Source organism: Alligator mississippiensis, chromosome 3 (genome assembly GCF_030867095.1).
Source record: "Alligator mississippiensis isolate rAllMis1 chromosome 3, rAllMis1, whole genome shotgun sequence".
NCBI classification, from domain to species: domain Eukaryota; kingdom Metazoa; phylum Chordata; order Crocodylia; family Alligatoridae; genus Alligator; species Alligator mississippiensis.
In genome coordinates this window covers 294,984-319,118 of record NC_081826.1, presented here as the reverse complement: position 1 = coordinate 319,118, position 24,135 = coordinate 294,984, and the positions used below count along the sequence as shown (strand labels likewise).

Here is a 24,135-nt window from a genome sequence, read left to right as displayed (position 1 = left end):
GGGCACAGAAGGGAATTGGTGAGTATTTATTCACCAAGGCGCCCCCGGGGGTTACAAGAAACAATGGCCACAAGCTAGCAGAGAGCAGATTTAGATTGGACATTAGAAAGAACTTCTTCACAGTTCGAGTGGCCAAGGTCTGGAACGGGCTCCCAAGGGAGGTGGTGCTCTCCCCTACCCTGGGGGTCTTCAAGAGGAGGTTAGATGAGCATCTAGCTGGGGTCATCTAGACCCAGCACTCTTTCCTGCCTATGCAGGGGGTCGGACTCAATGATCTATTGAGGTCCCTTCCGACCCTAACATCTATGAATCTATGAATCTATGTAGCCAGTTGGAGTTCGGTTGTAGCCTTGGCTTTCCTGGTTTGCTCCCTATAGGTACAGACCAGTGCAGAATACTCCTCCTCAGTGGTGATTCCTGTCTTCCATCCTTTATAAGCCTCTCTTTTTAGGTGTAGGATATCCACTTGTTCCCTGCTGAGCCAAGGGGGTTGCTGGGCCCTTTTGCTACCTTTCCTACGAGATGGGATGGACATCCCTTGTGCTTTCAGGATCGCTCCTTTAAGGAGCAGCCACTCCTCTTGGACTCCCCTCCCTGTTGAGTCATGGCCCATTAGGGCCTCGACAAGCGTCCTGAGCTTATCAAAGTCAGCTTTCCTAAAGTTGAGGACTTCTGCATTGCTGACTGACTTGCCAGCTTTGCAATGGATGACAAAAGTGATTAGCTCGTGGTCACTATCTCCCAGCTTTCCTTCGATTCTTAGGTTGCTGACTAGATCATCCCCTTTAGCCAAGTGATTTCTGTTCATAAATATCTCAAGAGGTAAGCACCAGAGAGGGAAGGAACTGCTGAATCTAAAGGACAATGGTAGCAAAAGAACTAATGGGCATAAACTGGCCACATCTAAGTTTGCACTGGAAATAAAAAGAAGGCTCTTAATCATTAGAGCAATCTGATTCTGGAACAGCTGCCAGTTCTGAGACATGGGGGTAAGAAAAAGTAATAATAGTAATAACTACCTTTAGAACGGAACTGTGTAAGGTTGTAAGCAGGACAGTGGCCATGGTTACCTGCACTAGGTGGGGCCTGGAAACAATGACCCATGACGTCCCATTTTCCTATCTGTTACTCTGACAACAGCCATCACGGCCTGGGGAAGAGTGCTACAGAACAGATGCTATTCAAGATCAACGCCCCATTCAGGTAAAGCATCTTCTCTTCCTCTTTCAGACACAAATCGTCTCAGTAACACAGAGGAAGCATCTCCCAGATTCACTGATCATAGCCAGCTGCTACCCAGGGTCAAAGTTTCCATACTTCAGCAAACGTGTGTAGAAGGTAACCAAACACAAACTGATCTAATTAAGACTAATATCCTAGACCTACCACAGTCTGGATTCAGGCCAAGTTAGGGTAGAGAGAGAGAGTTTTAGTGTCCCTGACTGATGACAGCCAGCCCCTAGTAGACTAAGGACAGATATCCATCTACAGCTCTACAGCTATTTATGCCAGCAGCCATAAGATATTGTTGTCTTGCTTGAGGAAGGCAACAGGATCTAAGAGAACACACTAAAATGATGTAGGTCCTTCCTGGAAGGATGTGCGCCAGGGGTAGCAATGGGAATTGTACCTCCCCCATCCATAGAGACCCACCTGGCTCCTCCCAGTCCTAAGCAACATCCCCATGCAGCCACTACACAGACTAGTAAGATGTTACAGACTTGAGTGGGAGCAACAGGCAGGTCTACCTGTCCTTCACCACATGCAACCACATCTCTGCCATCATGAGTGTCAGTGCTTGTGTGAGACCAGCTCACGGATGAAGAAAGCTGGTTGAGATAAAGCCTGAGCAAGACAGAGGATGCCAGCAGGCAAAAGAAATCTCTTGGGAGCATTTGCAAGCACAGCACACCCATTCAGTTGAAGGGACACACCCAGCTGAATTCTCACATCCATGACTAACACTTTCCACAGCTGGCCATGGAGGTGCGGAGGGTAAGCCACAAGCATTGCTACAAGAGAAGAGAGAGGATGGCTGTCCCCAGCCCCCAGCATTCCTTACGCCAGGAAGCTCCAGCACTGGAAGCAGAAGAGCAACTCCAGTACTGCTCGGCAGGCCAGCTAAATAGCTCCGACGCTAGTGAGGTGCAGTGCTGTCACACTGGCCGGAGGCAGTTAAGGGGCCAAGCAGGGGAGCTAGAGATGGGCCATGGGATCAACGAGGTTGAGAAGCACTGGGTGGAAGACTCCAGCCTGCCTCTGGAGACGACAACATGGCCTCGGGCACACGCACCTTTGTTGCTTCCTGTACAACTACAGTAATGTGATGCACCCGCACGTGGGGCTGTCAACCCCTACAAAGCACCAACTCGTGCAGCATGCAGCAGTCTGTCTCCTCAGGACTGTGGGTTACACCAAGCACACCCCACCTGTCCTCAGATGCGGGCTTCCCAGAATCTGGTTCAAGGTGCTCGTGAAGCTCTGGGATAAGACAGCAAGGACAATTGTCATCCAATAGCACAACAGTCCTACCTGCCAGAAGGGTAAAATACCTAAAGGACTAACACGAATCTTCTTATCCACTCCCTGTGCCAGACGCATGTCTCCAATCCTGCCTTCTCTAATACAGACACGGCAACTGGTGCAGAAAAGCCAGAACAAAGCAGAAATCCCCACGAAATTAAACACTCCAGCCGCACACAGCTGCACTCCTGGAAGAGAAAGCGCAAACCACCTGCAGCAGGTAGCGCCATGTCAGTAATGCTCTCGGATGCTGTGGGTGCGAGCTCCTCCGCAGCACTGCCCTGCAGCCGCGAGGAAACGCCACCGGTGCGGCCGCGCGTGCAAGCCCACCTCCCCACCCACGGGCACACTCGGACAGTGCTTAGCTCCGTGGTGCTGCAGGCGGTTTCCCCGCAGTACACCTGCCTCGTCCAGCTTGCAGGCCGGACGATGCACCGGGAATGAGGCAAGGAGCGAGCGGGCACTTCGCAGCCTGCGCCGCAGCGACCTCCTGGGCAGCCGCCGGAGGGCAGGCTGCAGCGAGACACCCCGCCCGGCCCCGGGCTCAGCGAGGTCTGGGCTCACACGGCACGGGCGGAGCGGCGTCCGCGGGCACCGAGCCGGGGCCGCTGCCCTGCCCTGCCCTGCCCTGCCCTGCCCTACGGGCCCCGCTGTCACTCGGGCCCGGCCCGGCCCGGCCCGGCCCGGCCGCCCCGCGCGGGGAAGGGGAAGGGGAAGGGGAAGGGGAAGGGCAGCGGGAGGCCCCGCTCCGCCCGCCCCGGCTCGGTCCTGGGCTGCCCGCGCGCCCCGCCCCGCCCCGCCGCCGCGCCCCGGAGCCGGGCGAGCCCCGGGGCAGGGGGCGCAGCGCGCGGGCGGGCGGGCGGCTCGGGGCGGGACGGGACGGGACGGGGCGAGGCGAGCAGCGCTCGGGCCCGCCCGGCCCCGCCCCGCACTCCCGGCCGCGCCGCCTCCCGCACTCCCGGCCGCGTCTCCGGGCTTTGCGGCGTCCTCTTACTCAGCCGCGGCCAGGTGGAGCCGGCGCCGCCCGCCCGCCCGCCCGCCCCGACCGGCCGCCGCACGTCCGGGCGCGGAGCGACACCGCAGGCACCGCAGCTCCCTGGCCAGGTACGGGGCCGCGCCGCGGCGGGTCAAGCGCGGGGAGCCGTCGGGGCCCCGCGAGGTCTCGTCCGGCCGCGGGCTGCCGTCCTCGCCCGCCCCCGGGCCCGGGCCCGGGCCCGTCCCGCCTGGGCCGCCGCCGGGCAGGGCAGGGCAGGGCAGGGCAGGGCCGCGGGTGCGGAGCGGGCAGGGGGCCCGGGCCGCCCCGCTTCCAGAGCGCGGGGCTGCGGGAGCGGCCGCCTCGGTGCCAGGCTCAGGCCCGGCGCCGCCCCGCAGGCACCTAACACGCGCTCGTGCTCTCGGTAGGTCTTACTCAGTCGGTCTGTAAGGTGCGTCTCCACCCGGCCTGACTTCAGAGCCCTCGGCCGACGCCTCTGCCCCGCTGAAGCCCGTCCCGCCCTGCTCCAGTCCGGGAAAACTCGCAGGAGGTGGGTGGGTCCCGGCTGCCCTCTCGCTGCTTTTTGTGACTTGCTTTTACAGCCCCGATCACTGCCTCCTACAAAAATAGGTGCATCTGGAGCTTTTCCGAGATGCAGACAGGCGGGTTTGGGACTAGGATCGGCCTAATGCGCCTCAGAGGCGGAGTAGGATGGGGCTAGAAAGGTGTACCTGTTTCCATGGGCTGGTGGAGGGGCTGCAGCGGGAGGGATAAAACACCTTCGTGCCAGGGGCCAAGGGCAACGCACTTTCCTCCCGCCCACAAGCTACAGAAGGTCTACGCTGCGCCATCCCTGGCAGAGGCAAGGGCGGAGGTCTGGAAACGTCTCTGTCCTCATTACCTGCCTGTAGAGGGAACTGCCTGAGACGCAGCGTCATGCCCCATAGCCCGGTGTGACTGGCAGGCTGGAGACGTTTCAGGTGCCCAAATGTTTCAGCCAGCTGCTCAGGGCTGAGACATCCCCTGTGAGCTCTTGGGCCCAAGAGACCGTGTGTGGCAGCAGTAGCACAGTCGGGAGTCAGCTTCTAAAACCCAGGCCAGCGGGCGAGGGGCACAGAGGCCCTGGCTGCATGCAGAGGGAGGGATGTGCTGATTGTTTTTCCTGATGTGTCACAATCCTCAAGTTACACCTACCTGGTGCTGTGCCCTCTTGCTGCCGCTCCAGATGGCATTGCATTGGCTTCTCCAAGACTGACAGGTCCTCTGCCGGGGGCTCTACTCCCTCGGTTACCCACTTTCTTGTCAGACAGCGCTCATCCTCAGTATCTCTCTTCTGCATTTAGTTTGTCTTGCTGTGCAGAAAGTCACCGACTCTGATATCCTCCCTCACCCCTGTGGTCTTGCAGGAGATCCTGCTCCGCACATAGTTGGCCAGGCTGACACCTGGTCTCTGTAATCACTGTACGGCGAAGCACGCAACTTGCAGGTTCCCTTCTGCTTTTCTCCTGGCCTTGCTCTGGTCCATGTTGTCACCCCTGGATGCACTGAATGTTTCTCCCTTCCCCCAAGAATGGTATCTCTCTGGCATGGGCTGGGCAATAGAGTGAAGTAGGGGCAGGAGGTGTCCACACAAGCACTGTGCGGCTCCCACCCAGCAGTACCCAGTGCCACTGTGACCAGGAGTTTGTGAGCATGTTGAGGGGGTAGACTGTGTGACCACATGTACGAGGGAAGACAAGCCTGAGACTGAACTGGAGTGGAAGGATCAGGTGAATTAGCACCATTGCTGACCTCAGAGGGGGTTAAAGTGGAGTGCAAGCTGGATTCCTCCAATGTTATATGAAACTCCCTTGCATGAGGAATGGGAACCCCCACACCCAACAAACACACTCACCGCAAGCAGCTCGGGCAGGAGAGCCAGGCACCCAGAAGAGACAGGCTGGAGCCAGAGCCAATACTTTGGCCAGTTCACACACCAACCTCCCAGGGGAGGCCTCAGTAGGGGCTTTCTTTGTAATGGGGGCAGGTTGCTGATCTCCAGTCTGGCTCCATGTTTCAGTGCTGACACCCTGGAGAGTGCATCAGTGAACACAAGGGGAGAGTGATCGCTCACAAGCATCGGCGGAGACAACTGTGTGAGATGCACATGAGGACCCTGCTCAGAGCAGTCCCAGGTCCATCGCTGACAGGCCAGTCCCGATTTGTTCTTCTTCAGGAAGGGACTCTCCATCCTCCTCCTCTGGAAAGCAGGTCTGGTCACCTGTTCCTTGCCCATGGGCAGGCACCTTGGGGCTCTGGGCTGTAGGATCCTTCACAGCGGTTGTTACAAAGTTCAGATGTCCCCTAGTCATGCTTGCTCCTAGCCAAAAGGTCGAAGGCGCAAGCCTGAGGGAAAGCACACACGCAGTCCCCTGTTGCCACAAAATTGTGCAGTGGAGTTTCCCACTTTGGGAAACTTGCAGGGGTCAGCCTGCTTGGAGTGCAGTGGACAGGCAGGCCTCACGCTGGGAGAACCTGCGGATCATGGCAGCAGCGCTATGGCCAGTGCAGGGGACTCCGGGATAGGACTGAGAACGAAAGGGGCTGGCTGCACCACAGGGCGAGGGTGTAACAAGGAGAGAGGGTTGGGCAGGAGGGAGCCCTTATCTGCAGGAGTACAACCTGTAGTAGACTTAGGTGGACTTACAATCAGCCTGTGGGAAGGCTGGGCCCTGACCCAGCACGCAGGGAGGACTTGCATAGAACAAATCTGCTCTGCCTGCTGCAGTAGGTCTGGCAGGCACGAGCACACTGGAGCCTGTTCCACTTCTTCCACGGGGTCAGACCAAATGTTTAATTCTCTAACTGTCCTCATCATTGGCTCCTCTGCCCATTTGTCTCTCTAGCTGTTTGAGCTCCCTGCAGGTAGTCAGTGGCCACCTGCTAATGCAGTGTCCAGGACTAAACCTGATGCTTCAGGTGCAGCCATGCCTTTGCTGTAGAGGGGGAGACGGAGACCATCCATGCAGTGTCATGCATGTGTTGCCTCAGAATCTAACTGGCCTTTTTGCTGCCATAGCCTTTTGTAAACTCAGTCCAAAAGGTAGATGTGCATCCAGGGTGAGCTTCTTCCTGCACTCACACCCCTGTAGGTCATATCCATTCCCACTGGGATCTGGCAGCTCTATCTGACTTGGCAGCATCTGGGACTCTCCTATAGTCAGTGCTGGTTCTCCTCATTTGCTCCTGTAGTCAGTGTTGATTCTTCTCACGCTGCTTCTAAGGCACGTGCCTGATGCCCAAGGCGAAGCAGCAGCCAAGACACCTTGGTCCAAGAGGCAGCATGTGTGCATGTGGGCAAATGCAGGGCTGGTGCTGGGTCAGGCAGCGACCACGTGGAACCATCCCTTCTCTGGGGGACTGCCGTCTGCAGGCACATGCCCCACCAAGAGGCTTTGCTGCCTGGGAGTGTCTGAGGCAGGGAAGCAGGTCTGGCCAAGGGCGTGCTGAGCGAGCAGGCCAGGTTGGGAACTTGTTGTGCAGGCAGGGCACGTAACAACAAGCACCAGCGAGAGCGCTGGCAGGAAGGAGCTGCCGTCAGGCAGCAGGAGGTGGAGTGAGTGGCCTGCTCCTCTGATTTAAAGCCGTTGCATGCTGGAGGGGAAACTGCTCTTGGGAGACACATGGCATGAGGGAAAGTGAGTCTCTCTGGGCTGCCCCAGCTCTTGGGTCTGCATGGCCGGTGGGGCCCTTTCAGTCAGCAGGTCTGTCTTTTAGGTAGCATCCCTGCAGCTCCTGTGTGGAGACTGTCGCTCCTGGGCAAACCAGAGCACATTTTAGGACTGGCAAGTAATCCCCATGCTCCGAAGTGGTTCCAGTGGTTCCTTGCCCTCAGAGTTAGACTCAGACCAGGGGTCAGGAGCAGTTTTGGATTACGTTTTAGCACTTGGTGCCCGTGCCGTGTTCTGCCCAGACGAGAGCTGTCTGCTTTTGGCCATCTCTTTGCCTTCAGGTCTTTGTCAACCAGCGTCATGTCATAGCTTCCCTTCCATGGGCACAGTCATAATATGGGCATCCCGGGCTCCACTCAGCCTCGTGGCACTCAGGGAGCTGAGTTAGAGGAGACTTGGACCTGGCGGAGTCACTCGCCAGCACATGCACGTGAGGTGGAGGAGAGTAAGGTTGCTCCCGGACTTGCCCAGTGTGAGGTTTCCTAGAAGGATCTTGGACCAAGCAGCTGTTTCCTCCTCCTCCTCCCGGCAGGGCTGTGACTGGGGAGTGCAGGACACCGATCTCTATCTGCAGACAGAGGCCATCAGTGCCTCCTTGTGCTGCCGGCTGTAGACTCATGCTCTCCCTTCTCTCCCATATCGCCCCTCGTGGTCTCCTCTGGCTGTGCCAATCCCTGCACGTAAGTGCTTGGGAGCAGAGCTTCCTGGGGAAAGGCAAGTGGAAGGCGGGCCAGGCCTCCAGGGGTGGGAGTCAGCTCCTGCAGCTGGTCACCCACAACTCAGGCCTTCACATCCTGCTTGTTAAATTTGCAAGCTGCACCCTCCTGCTTTCTTCTGAAGCTGCTGGCCCTCAGGCCTGGGAGGGGCCCCCACAAACATCCACAGACCATTGCTGTTCTCCTTCAAACCCTTCCTCCTTTGCTACCGTGCTACACAGAAGCTTGAGGCACCTGGTGTGTCAAGACCCCTGTTTATCAGGATGATGCAGCTGTCCTGTACAGCCCTGTCTGTCCGTATACAAGGCCTGTCTCATCTTACGCTGCATGCTGTCTGGGGCAGGGACCATCTTCATTCCGTGTTCATACGGTTGGTTCCTGGCACAGAGGAGCCTGTTTCATGCACTAGGATCCTGGGGGCCATGGCAGGATGATGAGCATCATTCTAGGCCATGGAATCATAGACAAGTCAGGCTGGCATTGATCTTAGGAAGTCACTTCTAATCCAGCAAGGCAGGATCATCCCTATCTAAACTATCCTGTACAAGTGTTTCTCTTACCCAGGGATTCCCATCTGTGGTGCTGCCGTGAGAGCCTTTTAAGGGTGTTGCAGAGTGCCACTCAATATTAGCACTGTGTGGTGTGTGAACACCTACACATGATTCACAGGATAAACCCAGAGATTTCAAAGAGGAATCCATAGTGTGTGTCTGAGTTCTTTGCAACAGAATTGCTCTATTATTTTTCCACAGGAAAAACAAACTAGTCAAAGCTATGAGCTGGTATCTTCAGTAGCTACTGAGCACGGGAGTGAAGTGAGGGGCATGGCCTCTGAACCAGAGCTTCCTAGACCTGAAATACTGGCAGCTGTAAGTGAGAGAGGAACAGGGGGAAAACTGTGGTCAGACCCTGTTCGCTCTTCCTTGCACCCTCTGCACCCTTCTCTGCCGCCATGTGACACAGGCCTATTTGGTGCATAAGGGACTGTGGGACAATGCCCACTAGGAAGCACTATAATCCTTAGAAGGGAGGCCACTGGGTAAGCAACAACTGATTCCTTGGGACAAATCAAAATATAACAGGGATGGGAGTGAGGTCATAGGTTTAAAACAAGAGCACCAAGAGGGGACACCCAGCAGACCACGCTGGACAGTGCTCACTGGTTCCTGAACGAGTCCAGGGAGCCAGGGGGCACTGCCCAATGAAACTGCCTGGAGATGGGATCAGACCAGGGACAGGGAGGTGGCCCCACAGTCCCCAGGGGCCCTTCCAGCCAAAGCCTCCTTCCTGGTGACGTAAATTGCTATCTTGGCTAGGGCCAAGATGAGGCTGACCAGGAGGTCCTGGGACTCGGTGGGGCTGCAGAGGAGGAGTGCATGAATGAACACGTACAAGCAGAAGTGCTGCCAGGACCTCAGCAAGAGGTTCTGGAAGAGGCAGTGAAGGGGCTACAGCCTGGTGCACTCCAGGTACCTGTATGCCAGGGTCTCCCTCTGGTTACAGAAGGGGTAGGTGGGGCATCCATGAAGTGCACCAGATACACACCTGTGGCAACAGCTCCATGGAGGAGCCATCAGCTGGGGTCCCCAGTGGCTCATGGGGTCAAGGTGGAATACAGACTTGAGGATACTAAGCAAGATGGACCTATGGTCTGACCTAGTACATGGAAGCTAATGAAGGGTGCCTTTTGTCTAAAAACGTCGAGAACCACTGATCTATCCCATGCCCAAAACCACACAAACAGCCCTGTCTCACAACTGCCCCAAAACACCAAGCCCCCCCTAAGCTGCCGCAGTAAAGCAGAGGGACAAGGGCACTGCCAGCATCCTGCTGCTGCAGGGACAGGCCAGGGTTGTTAAACATGGCTCCCAGTGAAGGCAGGGGCTAGTCTTGATCCAGAACTCCTTCCCGTCCTGTGACTGCACCAGTATTTGTAACAACAGGCCTCCAGAGTCAATGGAAGGTGGATTCAGTATTTGTTGTCCTGGCCCCATAAAGTGCACGCGTAGCAGGGGAACGGGCTGCAGACCAGAGAATCTGGACTGGGGAGAGCAGAGGGAACAGCAGCAGTACATCTATGAGGAAGACTGAGAAAAAATCCTGGTAACTGGGCTTGAGTGGAGGTGACATTCACATTGGGAGGCCTGCTGAATCCTTCGTGTCACAAATGCCTCGTCTTTATCCTTTAGGTCCTTTGTAGGGTAGCCTCTCCCTGTGGATCAGATCCGTGACCACGCCATTGACCCCCGCTCTGTTCTACCAAATGACACCAGCCTCTCGTGCCTGGTGAGCTCTGCCTCTCCAGCACCTTGATGCCATTACATGAGGGATGGTTCCTGTCGGGAGTCAGAAGCTTGCTCATCAAATCCTTTCTTGGAAGTTGCCTCTGCTCTGACGCCTACAAAACATTCCTGTCCTGCAGCTCTGGCAAGCTGGGGCTAGGCCGACTGTGCTGAACATGCTCCTCTTTCTGCTTCCTTGGCCCCTGGCCCACTTTTCCCTTTCATCTGCCGGTTGTCTGGTGGAGCCCAGCTTGCGAGATCTCTCTCAAACAGGGGCTGACTTGCTTGTGCGGTACCTAAGCCAGTGATTCTCAACCAGGGGGCTGGGGCACCCAGGGGTGTCACAAAATCCTTTGAAGCGTGCCACAGGGTGCTGCTCAATACTTGCACTGTTTGGTGTGCAAACCCCCATGCATGATTCACAAGATGAACCCAGAGAATTCAGATAAGAATCCATTCAAATAGGAAAACATTCGGACTGCTGTGGTCATTCTGAATTCTTTGCAGCAGAAGAATTGCTATATTTTGTCTGTATTCAGAAAACAAGTGAAAGCTAAGAGTCACAAAGCCTTGGGTCTAGCAGTCTAAAAGGCTAGACTGTCTCCAGTCTAAAAAGGTTGAGAACCGCTGACCTAAGCCAATGCAGTCCTGATGTTCAGTGGGTCTGGTGTTGCTACAGTAGTAGAAACCATGAACAGCAACACATACACGTAAGAGGTTGGGGGGAATGACCCAGTTGTCACTGTGGGTGGCTCAGTGACAGAAGAGCTCAGAACAGCGAGCCACTTATAGAAAGGGATTATTATGCTTCCATGGGATGCTGTCATTTGGGATGCAGTGCTCAATTCTGTGTCATACCACCTTGGAGAGGATGCAGCGGAGAGTGGGTTCAGAGACTGCCTGATAACGATTAATAGCTTGGAGAGTTTGGAACGGCTAAGTTTAGAAGGACCAGAACAGCCAGAAGCACAAGGGGACAATTGAGTAAACACCGGCAGGAGACATTACAGAAGCAAAGGAGGGTCCCTCACAATGTGGAAAATTGATCCAGATGACACCAGTAAATAGGCAGCATGTGGGGAACCTTGGGGACAATTCCTCGAAATTGCACCCAGAGCAAGAAGCCTGCAGAAGAAGAAATACTCGTCAATTTAGCACTGCTCTTCTTGAGAGTCACCAGCCTCACCTGGGGTTTCTGAAATGTCTGGGGGGAACGATGGGGCTGAGCTGTCAGTAAAAGCGTGCATTAATAAAGTAGCCCGCCTTCCAGAAGACTGGAGAGTGGTTGATGTGCTGATGTTAAACAAGGGCTCTAGGACTGAACCAGGAAAGCCTGACATCTGTGCATGACAAATGGGCTGAAATGACAAAACACCTAGAAGGTCTTGACAAGATAAAGCCTAACCAGCCAGATTTCTGCAATGGAAACGTCTCTCACTAATTAATACAGAGCCATGTGTTTGAAATGTGATGACCTGCGATATACGGGGCATTCAGCTTTACCTAATGGTCTTTCCTGATCTTAACTTTCTGATTCTTTTTTAACAATCTTTCAACATAGCAATAAGATAGTGAATAACAGAGAATTAGTTGTTGATGTTGTATTTTCAAAAGGTCTTTGACAAGATCTTGCAAGAGTTTACTAAAGAAACCAAGTAGTCATGGAGCAAGGTGTTTATTGTCTTGATTCAAAAGCACAGAACAAGTAGAAATAAATAATCAATATTCACTAGGGAAGAATTTAACAGGATGCCCTGGTTCCATGCAAAGACAAAAATCCTAACAATCAGGAAAAGGGGGAATGTGCTGCAAAGAGCGGAGCATGAAAACAACAGCGCTTTTTGTACTTACTCTAAGTCCAGAGAGGATTGTGAGAAATGTCACAGGGAACCAACCAATCAAGGCGGAGGCATTGTGGTGGTCGCTGAAGTCCTATGGTGACAAGGACAAAGTAAAACATGCTCGAACAAAAACCTGAATGACTTGTAGGCTTCACAGGATTCCAGATGAACATTATCAGCTCAGAAAAAAGGGATCTGGAAGTCATTGCAACATAAGAACAAGGCGATGTTCCTTAAAACTGGTAGGCAGTACGTACAAAAGCGGTAAGAGAAAATACATTTTTCTGCATAACTTTTAATTAGAATCATAGAAAAACAAGGCTTAATTTTGTCCAAGTCCCTGCTCAAGGCAGGAGCATTACCATAGTAAGTTGTTGAGGTCAAAAGAAAACAGAGCAAGAGGCAAAGAGTAAGCAAGAATATCCAGGGTTCTTTTAGTTAGCACACAAGTAATTTGGGAAGACACATTTGTGCATCATTAGATTGCTAAGTCTGATCTTTAGTGTAACACAGGCCATAGGATTTTGTTGGGTTTCCTTTATATTGAGCCCACAAGCTGTGTTTCACTAAAGCTTATCTTCCAGGAAGGGGTCCATTCTTGTTTTGAGGATATTAAGGTTAGCAAATCTACCAGTCTCCCTGGTAGCTTGTGCCAGTGCTTAGTTATACTTATTGTTAAAACTCTGACCCTTATTTCTAACTTGAATTTGTCTGACTTTGGCTCCCAGCCATTGATTCTTGTCCTGCTACTCTGTTAAAATAAAGAGTCCTTTGTTACCTGGCACTTTTTAGGCTGTTTTATGTATACCTTCTCCATATTTCCAACTTCCTTCTAAAAATATTGACATTGCAATCCTCATGTTACTTGACAAATTCTGAAGAAATATATTGAATACGTTCCACAAATACAAGAAAATGCCTAACTCGTGTTGTAGTAGTGTTGCAGTAATAGTGTAGCCACAATGGTCCAGGGAAAATGTGAGGCAGGGATTTTTGGGAGTGATGTCTTTTATTGGACCAGCTATGTAGTTGGGCAGGATGTAGACAGACTTTCTGGCTACCAAATAGCTTTCCTCACATCTGAGAAAAAAGCAGACACCGCTTGAGCTAAACAGCAAATGGAACAAAGGCTGGTGTAAAACTCAATCTGTAAATAAAAATGGGATAAAAGAAACATGATCTGGTAGCTAAGAGACGAGAGAGAGGCAGTCAAAAGGAGAATCTAAGTGGAAGAGCAAGACCATTCAAGAGGGCCATTATTACCTGTAGAGTGCAAAGAGAGTAACGGGGATCAGATAGACTATAACGAGCCATAAAGTAAATGCTTGTGGAAAGTTCCTAGTTCTGGGTGCCCAGTTAGCAAATTAATTTTTCTTCCCAAGTCTGTCTTTTGAAGGTGTCAGAAAGGGAGTGATGATTCTGTGAAAGATGTTCTCCTATCTGTGTTCATGTCTCTCTTTGCCCTTTATCTTTTTCTGTGATTGGAAGAAAACTATACTCCAGAATGCAGTTTCACACACTGTTTCCTTGAGAGGATGTGCTGCACTGGATGAGATGTACCACATCCCGGGATAGACATGTAGGATCCGTGACTTACGATGGTTTCACTGGGGGGTGTTAATTGTGGTAGCAGAACAAAGGAGTTGACAGGTTTCAGGTTTATTGTTAAGGCCAGGTTGTGTCCCATTTGGTGCCTGTTGGTTAGCAAGGAGTTTGCTTCCGATGATGAGTTGCGCCCTAACTTGCACTGATTGTTAAGTGCAGAAAGTTGTGAGGAAAGGTACAGGCACCAGGAAAATCTATGGCTAGCAGGATTAAGGACAAAAACACTTCCTTCTATTTAAGTCAGATCAAAAGCAAACCTATTAATGGACTAGGCCAATTTTGAGTTGGAAATTGTTAATGATGTAGAAAAGGTGGGAGTGTTTGATAAATGCTTCTATTTGGTTTGGAAAAGAGCACCTTAGTGAGGTTGCAGCTGGAGTACTGTGTCGTTTTGGGCCCCCGCTTCGGGAGGGATGTGGATAAGCTCAGGAGAGTCCAGAGGAAAGCCACGCATATTATCAAAGGCCAAGAGAGCAAGCCTTACAGGGGAGAGGCTGAGGGACATGGGACTTCAGCCTGGCGACGAGAAGGCTCAGCGGGGACTTGGTGGCTGCCTATAAGTATATAAGGGGGTGTACACCAGGATCTGGGATAACAGTTGTTCGCCAGGGCTCCCCAAGGGATAACTAGGTCTAACGGCCACAGAAGGCTGATTCACACTCGATATAAGGAAAAACTTCTTTACAGTCCAAGTGTCTGGAACAGACTTCCCCCCCAGAGGTGGTGCAAGCACCTAGTCTGGACTTCTTCAAAAGACATTTGGATGTTTATCTTCCTGGGCTCATCTGATCCCTGCAGACTTTCTGCCTCTGGCAGAGGGGCTGGATTTGATGATCTCACAAGCTCCCTTCCAGCCCCTAATGTCTATGAACTCTATTAAATCTATACATTCATATCACATTAGAGGCTAACATATATGTTACAGGGTAAATGTGTGTCCATCAACCTGGTTCATGGGAGGTAGGTCCTGCCAAATGAGCCAGTTGTCTTTATTGATCTCATTACAGGTCTAGCTGATAAATGCAGCTGTGTTGCTATACCAGGAGGCTGATTTCTCCTTGGCCAAGGCTTGACTAATAACAAGCATTTTAATGCACCAATGTTTGGAAACCAAGAACGCAGGCTGGGAGACTGTCCACAGAGTGGACATACTGTCTGGGTGGGAGCCTGTCCTAAAAAGTGAGCTAAAGAAAGATTTGGGGTGTTGTGCAGATCATTGCTGGTTGTAAGCTTTCAGTACCAGTAGGGAAATGAACCGTCCCTGTACACAACAGTGCTCTGTATCCACTAGACTAGAATATGCTGTATCGACACTTCAAGATGAATGGAAACACTCAAATGAGTTGTGACTCTTCTTTGAACAGTTATCCGGAGGAGAAATCAAGCCTCACAGTGTGAGACTGAAGGAGCTCAAGCCATTCAAGGTATCAAGGAATAGGCTGAGCAGGGACTTGATCATTGTGTTCAGGTACTCACACAAGGAGCTTTCCAGCCTTGCTGACAAAGTCATAATCAGATCCAATAGCTGGAAGCTGAAGTTAGATTAATTTGAATCTTAAAATAAGATGTAATTTCATAGCTGTCAGGGTAACTGAACATTGGAAGTCTACGAGAGAAAATGGTTGACTCACCATTGCTTAGTGTCTTTACAAGATTAGATATCTTCTAAAATGTGTGCGTTCACTAGCTTCTACTGCCTGTGTGTGCATGGGGCTTGGGGGCCAGACTGGATGGTTGGGTGGCTGGTTTTGGCTTTGGAACCGACAAATTCCCTTCTTTATCGCTTATCACGGTGGACCTTGGAAAGAACAGGGATGCCTGTATCGCCTTCATCATGCTCAAGACACTTGTAGTTCTGCGTTAAGACAATAATGATAAAAATCGCATGCTTCAGGGTTCACCCTGAAGGGTCAAGAAGGAGTTCCACTTCTTCCTTGCCCCCCTCCCCGACAACTGGCTAGATATAACCTGAGTTTGTTTTTCTTTCTCCCCTGCTTTCTTCTGAAGCATCAGAAATCAGCTATGGCTGGAGATGCAATAGGTAGGTGGGATGTGAAGCTAGTGTGGAGAATCTTTTTTTCTTCAATGCCTAAATAGGGTCTTGCTCATATGCCTATGTTTAAATCAGTTGTGAGGTCTGGGGTGGGGAAAGTTTCCCAGAGGTTAGATGGATATCCCCAGGTTCTTGCTATTCTTTGCAGCATGGGGAATGGCTTGCCTGCTGGGATCATCCGATCATCTGGCCCAGCCTCCCGCTCAGATGCAGTATTTGCCATCCTTGGGCCCTCCCAGGGAGATGCCTATCTCGATTCTTCCTTGGAGGTTTTCATGATCTCACATCTTCCCTGGGAAGCTTGTTCCACTGTCCCATCGTTCATAAATTAGGAATTGTCACCGTTGATTGGATCTAAATCTGCTTTGCTGCAATTTAAACCTGTTATCTTGTAACCTGCTCTCTGTTGTAAGGGAGAATAATATTCCTGTCTTCTTCATGGCAGTCTTTCAAGGATTTGAACATGCAGGAAAGAACTTTCACTGGGACACTTCTCCCTTTCATGAAAGGAGTTACAAAATGATGTAGACAAAGTGTAGCGTGCCATTAGCAGAGAACAGGAGGAGCTCGAGTGTCATCAGTGTCTGAGGCTCTGCAGTGTAAGGAAGCTGGTGAGCTGAGATCTATTTACATTTACTGTAGAGAAAGCCAGATGACCTGCTGTGTAAACATGCCTCACCTAATCAGCTTCCTGGTTTCAGGGCCTCAATGCCATGACAGTTGGGCTCCTCCTATTTTCTGCTAGTGGCACACTATAGTTTACACAGAAAGAAGAAGCACGCACAGTATTAGCTACAGAAATGTTTCCTTGCTAGAATAAAACAGCTGGAGATCTTCAACAGTTTCTTGCCAGTACTAGATTAACAATGGCACGAGTTGGGCCAGATGGGAAAAGCAATAGGAAAACCATTCATGTAAAACTTTATAAAATCTCAGCTCTCAGCACACCCACTGTTCGCTCCGCTGCCGTGTTTTATTGCTTATGCTGGCACCCTCTTTTAGTACTTATGCAGGAAACGAACTTTAACTGGGATACGTCTGCCTTCTATGAAAGGAGTTACATGGTCATGTAGAGCAGTGCTTCTCAAAGTGGGGGTCCGCGGAGCGGTGCCGGTCCGCGAGCCGCCGGTCCGCGAGCCACCGGTCGCCGGTCCGCAGCGAGTCGCCAGGAAAGAAAGAAAGAAAGATATTTTCAGAAGCATAACACTGCTCTGTCCTCGCGCCATGTTCGTACGTTCCAACACTCCAGGTGACGTCACGTCGTGCGAGGCGAGGAAAGAGAAAGAAACAGCCGGTCGCGCATTTGTGTAGCGCTGTTACACGCAGTTGCTGCCACCGGCTGAACCGGGCACCGGTCCCTGGCCCATTGGAAAAAAAATTGCCGGTCCGCCACATGAGATAGTTTGAGAAGCACTGCTGTAGGCGTTTATCACGTGAGCTCCAGCTGACCAAGCCTGGGACCGAGCGCCTGCTGCTGATTACAGCAGGAGCTGCGGTGGGCAACGTCTCCGGGCCGAGTCCACACACACTGCCCAGCTGTGATCCTGTAGCTCTGTCCCTGGGCCAGATGCGCTGGTGCAGATTGGTGTCACGTTATTGTTTCCAGAATTAATGTTTTTGGCTTGATTTCCCTACAGCTCATGCACGTTCTGAGCAGCAGATCGCTGGCCAAAGTGGAGTTCTCCATTTACACCAGTGGAAACCCTTAAACTGATTGGAAGCCCCCCGCCCCCCCATTTCCCTGGGTGGTAGAGCAACTCATTCTTCAGCTAAGCCAGAATCTCTGTGTTTGTGGGTGAACGAGATTGCCAAACGGTCAGACTTCAACAGGACACCCTTTTGCAGGGCTCTTTCTCTCCCCAGATGTTGTTTTTTGGGAGCTTAACCTCTCTCACAAGACCACAGGTAAAGTCCAGATGGAGCAGAAGGTCTGTAGTACATGCCTGCCCTTGTCTGCAGTCATGCCAGGCTCTGGCACTTTGTCATAGGAACAAATGAGGAGCTGGAGAATGAAAGGGAAGACGGTCTACACACCCTCTGCTAGAAACGTTGACGTTGGGCCCTGAGGGAGGCAGATAACTGCCCCAGGCTTCTACCTCAGTGTCTCAGCTGAAGTCCACACTTACCCACCAAATGCTTCCCAGAAAAGCCCAGCAAGAAATGAACTCCCCGCCCCCTCCCCCCTTGATCCAGGTTTTGTGCTGCTCTCTCCTTGCTACTGTGATCTCAAAAAGTAACTGCGAATAGGTAGTAACTAGAAGCAGTTATGCCTAAGGACCTTCCCGAGTAGGGGGTAAGGAAGTGTCAGCAGTAAGTGGTGTGCTTTTGTCCTCGCGTGACCTACAGCGATGCCCACCGCTGCCGGGTTTGGTGGGTCGATTGCAAATCTGAGCCTCCAAGATCGAGTCTGAAACAGATTCTTGAGCACTGCAGTTCTGAGGACGTTTTTCCTGACAGGCCCAACCATGGGGCGAGATCAGGACACCTGCTGAGTTATTGGGATTAAAAGTGCAGCCAGCGCACTAGCAATATAGACCCAGCTAAGCTCTTTAAGCAGCTGGCCAGGAGAAAGGCCTTGTGAGACTCGTGGAAAGCTGCACCCGTCTGTGGACTCTGCGTTCCAACGCTTGGGTCTTGCCTGTTACCTTGCTGGGGCGGTGCAGGGCTCTGCTTGCTCACCGGCATGAGATCAGCTCGTGCGCGCATTGGATAACCGGGCTTAGCAGTGTTGTAGGCTGCAGTCAACCTTCTGCCCATATTTCCGAGCCAAGTCGCTGATAAGAGCAACAGCCTGGTTTGCACAATCAGCCCCTTGCAAAGCTGCAGGCAGGGCCTAGAGGCTTTGGTTCACAGGCGGCTGTTAAGGGTTTTCAGTTTCCCTGCAAGCAGAACAGGCCACGTTTTCTACCCTCGCTCGGCTGCCTGATGAAGCCTTGAGTTAAAGTTCCAAGCTTCCTAATTGCATCTCTCTAACGAGGGCCAAGACAGCGCTCTGGGCTCACCTGCATTAGAACAGTACGGGTTAACCCTTCCGTTTCTGGTAGAGCAATTTTTCACCGTTGCTACTAAACTGACACCATGCAGAATATAAAGGAAGGCAGATGTCTTGCAGATTAAGTCAGACAGAAGAATTCCAGGTTCATAGGGTGAAAAACCCAAACTCCAGACGCTATTTTGGATGGAGGATGGAGACACTGGTATCAGTCCAGTTAACCCCAACTAAAACCTCTCCATTCTGAACTCCCCTTCCAGTTTGAGCCGATCGCTTGCCAAGGGACAGCTGATTTTGATCGACCCCTGAGCTTCTGTTCAGGATCCGCTGGCATGTGCAGAGCAGCATTTCAGAAGTGTTCTTGTTTAAAAGTGTTTCTGTTTTGCTTTTGTTCTTGTTCTTTGTCCTCTGTATTACATAAGCTTGATATCAGCCTGCTGGAAATGTATTAATCCATTAAAAGCATAACCCAGGGATTGCAGATCAGGGGCTGTCCCTCACTGCCTACAGGTCACAGGCTATTAGACATGGGGGGAGCTGTCCCCACTGCAGGGCCGGAGGTGTGCCTGCCTCTGCCCTGGGAGGATCTGAGGAGAGTGCCCTCAGCACTGGGGAGACCCGGGGGGAGCCCAGGCGGCGGAGGATGATGGCGGGCAGGGGCAGCACTTCAGGTCCAGGTGGGGCAGGGCCTGCTGTGCTCCCTGCTCTAGGCGCTGTGCTGCGAGGCCTGGCTCGTCCACCTTGGCTCTGCCCTGTGAGCCCGGCCAGGCCGCGATGCAGGGTCTCCAGGCGTGTCAATCCGTCAGCGCTTCCCTGCTCCCGTCTGGTGAAATCCAGCCCAGGTGTTGGGTGCTGCCCTCGGGATCGGTTTTCACAGGTAGAGGGGAGCCTGGGAGCGGGGCTTCCCTGCTTGCTGGCTCCTCCTGCTGCCGAGGGCCTCTGCCCTACCCAGGGATCTCCGCCTGGCCGTAACGCTCCTTCTGCTCTGCTCCGGGCCTGCACACGCCGCGTGCTAGTGGCCAGAGGCAGCCACCCAGGCCAGCTCCGTGCCTGCTCCCTGTTTGCTCGGGGTCACGTTCCTGCTCCAGCTCCCTGCGTCTCAACACCCAGCCCTGCACGCAGTCTTCCCCAGGACTGCCTGCAACACTGCACAGACGCCCGGCATCCCCCCACATCCACACCATGAGACAGCAGCCTCCGGGGGTGCAAGGAAAGGGAGCGCACTCCTGGCTCCGCTGAGCCCCAGGCAGGCAGCGAGGCTCCATTGTGCCCCAGGCAGACCAGCCGTCACAGTCCGGCCGTGCTTCTGCGTATCCCAGACAGGCCCCGCCGGGCTGCCAGGCCCCTGGCCCTGCACGCTCCTCAGGACCCATGCAAGCACAGAACTGTCCGTGACCACCAGGAATCCTGGTTTTCTCTGATAACCCCCGTTTTTAGATTAAAAAAAGTAACCCAAAATCCACATTTTTTCCATGATTACAATGAAACGCCACTAATATATAGATAGATATACATATAGTGGTGTTTCATTTTGATCGTGGAAAAATGTGGTTTCTTTTTTTACTCTGAAAATTAAAACTGACACACCATACACTAGGCAACATATCTCACACCCGTGGGCTAAGGCAGGAGGTAGTGACCTATGGCCCATGGGCTGGGTCCAGACGACAAGGATTTTATCTTATCTACACAGCCTGGATGTTGGCAGTTTCAGCGGTGGGGGGCTTCTGCAGTGTTTGGCCGTGGGGATGGGGAATGGGATGTAGAGGTGTGGCAGCAGGGAGCAGTGATGGCTGGGTCAGGAACACCAGCCTACCACAGAACAAGCTGTGCTACTTCAGCTTGCTGCTCGTAAAGTTTGCAAACCCCTGAGCTAAGAAGTCAAGGGAATGCCCCATCAAAGCAGTCTGTACGACGATGAGCAGCAGCTGCTCGTCCGTGAGGCTGAACAAATGACTTCATACATGAACTTGTTGCAAAAAAAAATTTTTTTTTAAATGCATTATCATAGTGGGTTGTATTAACAGGAGTGTTGCTTGCAAATCAAGGGAAAAGATTCTTCTGCTCTAGTTGGCACTGGTGAGACTTGCACTTCAAAAAGGATGTGGACAGATTGGAAAGTGTCTAGAGGACAGCAACAAAAATGATTAGTGGCCTGGGAAGCATGACTTAGGAGGAAAGGCTGAAAGAACTAGGGTTATTTAGTTGAGAAGAAAAGATGGAGCGGGGGGATTCGATAACAGTGTTCAAATACCTGAAGAGAGGTTAGAAAGAGGATGGAGACTGGCTCTTCTCTGTGGCTGTAGGGGCAAGGCTAAGAACAATAGACTCAAACTGCAGCAGAGGAAATTTCGGTAGGAGATTTGGACGAACTTCTTTTCTGACTATGAGGGTGATAAGCATTGGAACAGGTACCTAGAGAAGTGGTGGAATCTCCATCCCTAACATGTTCAAAAGCAGACATGTTCAAAAGTTAGAAACACTTACTTTACTGGCATGATTTAGAAAGGTAGTTAGCTGTATTAGTCTGCAGTCAGGCAGAAGGTGGGGTAGATATGCAACTTATAGACTAATAAGATGTACATATGTCATAGACATTAGGGCTGGGAAGGACCTTGTAAAATCTTCCGGTCCAGCGCCCTGCCCCAGGGGCAGGAAGTCAGCTGGGGTCAAAGGATCCCAGCAAGATAAACGTCCAATTGACTCTTAAAGGAGTCCAGGTAGGTGCTTGCACCACCTCCGGCAGCAGTCTGTTCCAGGCCTTGGGGGCTCGGATTGTAAAGTTCTTCCTTACGTCCAGCCTGAAACAGTTTTGGAGAAGTTTGTGACCATTCGACCATGTCATCCCTTGGGGTGCTCTGGTGAACAGACATTCCCCCAGATCTTGATGTACACCCTTAATATACTTATAGGCAGCCACCAGATCGCCCCTGAGCCTGCGCTTTTCCAGGCTGAAGAGTCCCGTAGTTCTCAGCCTCTCATCATAAGGCCTGTTTTCCTGCCCTCTGACCATGCGCGTGGCTCTCCTCTGCACTCTGTAGAGCATACGTTTTCGTGAAGTCGAGGTCACTTCATCAGCTGCTGTGAAAGGACAGCAGAGAGCAGTGTGCAAAGAGGAGTGGGTGGGATGGTATAGCCAGGGATGATCCTGCCTTGACCAGGGGGTTGGACTACACGACCTCCCAAGGTCCTTTCCAGCTCTAGTCTCCTATGATCCTATAAACTTCTGACTGAGCAGAGGGTGTGTCTGGTTACAACTCATGCACGGATGCCAGCGTATGGGTCCTGCCATTGCCTTCTTAAAGTAGCTTGCCACATGCAGGGCATTCCCGCCCCACCCCCACTGCTGAACTAGAGCTGAGGGCAAAATGGCAGAGCAAGGAAACTCAAATGATGCTTCAGGGGCTCCAGTTAAAATACAAAAAGGACGTTCTCAAGGAAAAAGGGGTCAGCTAACAAGCACACTGGCTGGGAGGTGGAATGACGGCTCCAGTTGCCATCCAGAATGAGACCCTGTCCTAGGGCCTGGGCTTGTTTTTAGAGAGCTGGTTTCAAACAAACAGAGAAGAGCAGCCACATCCTTCCTCCGTGACAGCACTTCATGACGCTAGAGCCACCTATGTCCCAGGGGCAGGACACCTGCATCTGCCTTCCTGTGGGTCACACACTCGCACCTGGTCACGGGCCCTGCTGGCACTGGCTCCCAGTGCCACTACCGCTGCCATGGGACATACATGTGTGCCTCGCTGCCGAAGGCCCTGCTACAGAACAGATGCTGTGAAGGAGAGATTGAGGTCGTGTTGTAGCAGAGTCCAGCTCGTGTCTGGAAGGATTACACCCTTTCCAAAAACGCTTGCCCTTTAAAACAGAAACCAGGGCTCACATAGGATGCTTGATAGCAAGCAACCCAGATGACACTGCCCTCCAGACATCGCTGTGTACGAGTGCATGACAGCGTCAGAGTGTCACACGATGAGGTGTACAGTCCCATTTTGCATCGCGGGGGCCCGTTCCCAGGACACCGCAGCACCGACGCATGCTACTACACCATGCACTCCAAAAACCTAGTTGTGTTCACTGCTGTCAAGCACAACTCCCAGCTCTTGCCTCTCCTGCTGTCACCACTCAGGGTCAGACCAATTGCCATATGTGGGGTCAGGAAGGAATTTTACCCCGTGGTCGGATTGGTATGGATGGGGGAGTGTTGCCCTCTATAGCAGGGGGTATGGTCTCTGCCTGGGGCCTCTTGAGTGTCTACTGAAAACATCTTAGAGGAGCAGGACAGTGGCTGCCATGGTTCCCCTGCCTTACCTGTGGCAGGGTATGGTGATAGGTCTGTGCCGTGGCAGGGTTCATGGCAGTTTTATGTAGAGTTTAGATTATGGTTGTCTGGGCTGGGAGGTCCCTTCCAGCCCCAGTGCTCTACGACTTTACGGCGCACACGCTCTTGCGCTGCCTGTCAGCTGGGGATGAGTGGTGGCTTGATAGCAAACCCTGCCTCTTCAACCCCTACTGTGTTTCCTTCCTGCAGGTCCCCCTACCCCTCATGGCTCGCCGGTCGCAGTGTTCTTCGCAGGGGGACAACCCCTTGGACCCCAACTATCTCCCACCTCATTACAAGGAGTATTACCGTCTGGCGCTGGATGTGCTGGCTGAGAAAGGGAAGGAAAGTTACCAGCATTTCTTGACAGAGGAGGGAGCCCCTGACTTCCTCTGCAGCTCAGAGGTAGACCACATCATACAGCACCTTCAGAAGCCCCACTATGCCAACCAGGAGAGTAGTAACACCGATATCGCACCGAGTGGCGACACAGATGGATCTTCTGGGACCTACTGGCCAGTGAACTCTGACCTTGCAGTGCCTGAGCTAGACCTGGGCTGGCCAATGGTCTTTGGGTTCAGGGGGACAGAGGTGACTACCTTGGTGCAGCCACCACCTCCAGATAATCCCAGCATCAAAGAAGAGGCCCGCAGGATGATCCGAGCAGCACAGCAGGTGAGATGAGCATGAGCCAGGCCCGGCAGAGCTGCAGCAGTGAGAAGGGAGGAGGTGGTGGAACACAGCAACCCTTGTTTATGCTACTCTCTGTGACAAACTCACATCCAGACCCTGTAGGCTACTCTGCCACTCAGGGGAATTTAAAAAGATAGAAACAGCTCCCTGAGATCAGCGGTGGACCAACGGGGTGGGTGGGGGCGGCTGGCCCTTCAGAGTTCTTATCGTGCGACAACTTTAAGTATTGCTAGGGGGTGGGCGGGCACAAATGCAAGCACTGGTCCCCAGGCGCTGGCGATCCACAGTACATCGCTGCCTGAGCATCTTCCTGTCCAGAGGCTGACAGCACACAGAGAGCTGGCGCAGGGCCTCTTCGTCCTTGCCTGCAGTGCCTGGCCCAGGAGGGAGTCAGGGAGCAGTGAACTGGATGTGGCCAGAGCTCAC

At 52.5% G+C, this 24,135-nt stretch overlaps 2 protein-coding genes across 3 annotated transcripts in view; one reads left to right on the top strand and one right to left on the bottom strand.

Moving 5' to 3' along the window:
* IQANK1 (IQ motif and ankyrin repeat containing 1) overlaps nucleotides 1-4,070 on the bottom strand; it is a 95,849-nt gene extending 91,779 nt beyond the window's left edge. Inside the window, exon 1 of the mRNA XM_014602043.3 lies at nucleotides 3,932-4,070. The gene's annotated coding sequence lies outside the window, so the exon portion shown is untranslated. The remainder of the gene's footprint in view (nucleotides 1-3,931) is intronic.
* The window catches only part of FAM83H (family with sequence similarity 83 member H), a 31,426-nt gene continuing 10,777 nt past the window's right edge, over nucleotides 3,487-24,135 (top strand). The window contains exons 1-2 of one of the 2 annotated variants that reach the window (XM_059723588.1): nucleotides 3,487-3,627; nucleotides 23,227-23,691. In XM_059723588.1, the coding sequence (XP_059579571.1) occupies nucleotides 23,242-23,691 (450 nt within the window). In that variant the 5' untranslated portion in view covers nucleotides 3,487-3,627; nucleotides 23,227-23,241. Of the gene's footprint in view, nucleotides 3,628-3,970; nucleotides 4,047-23,226; nucleotides 23,692-24,135 lie in introns of those variants that run through there. The other variant, XM_006260555.4, reaches the window with a different exon arrangement.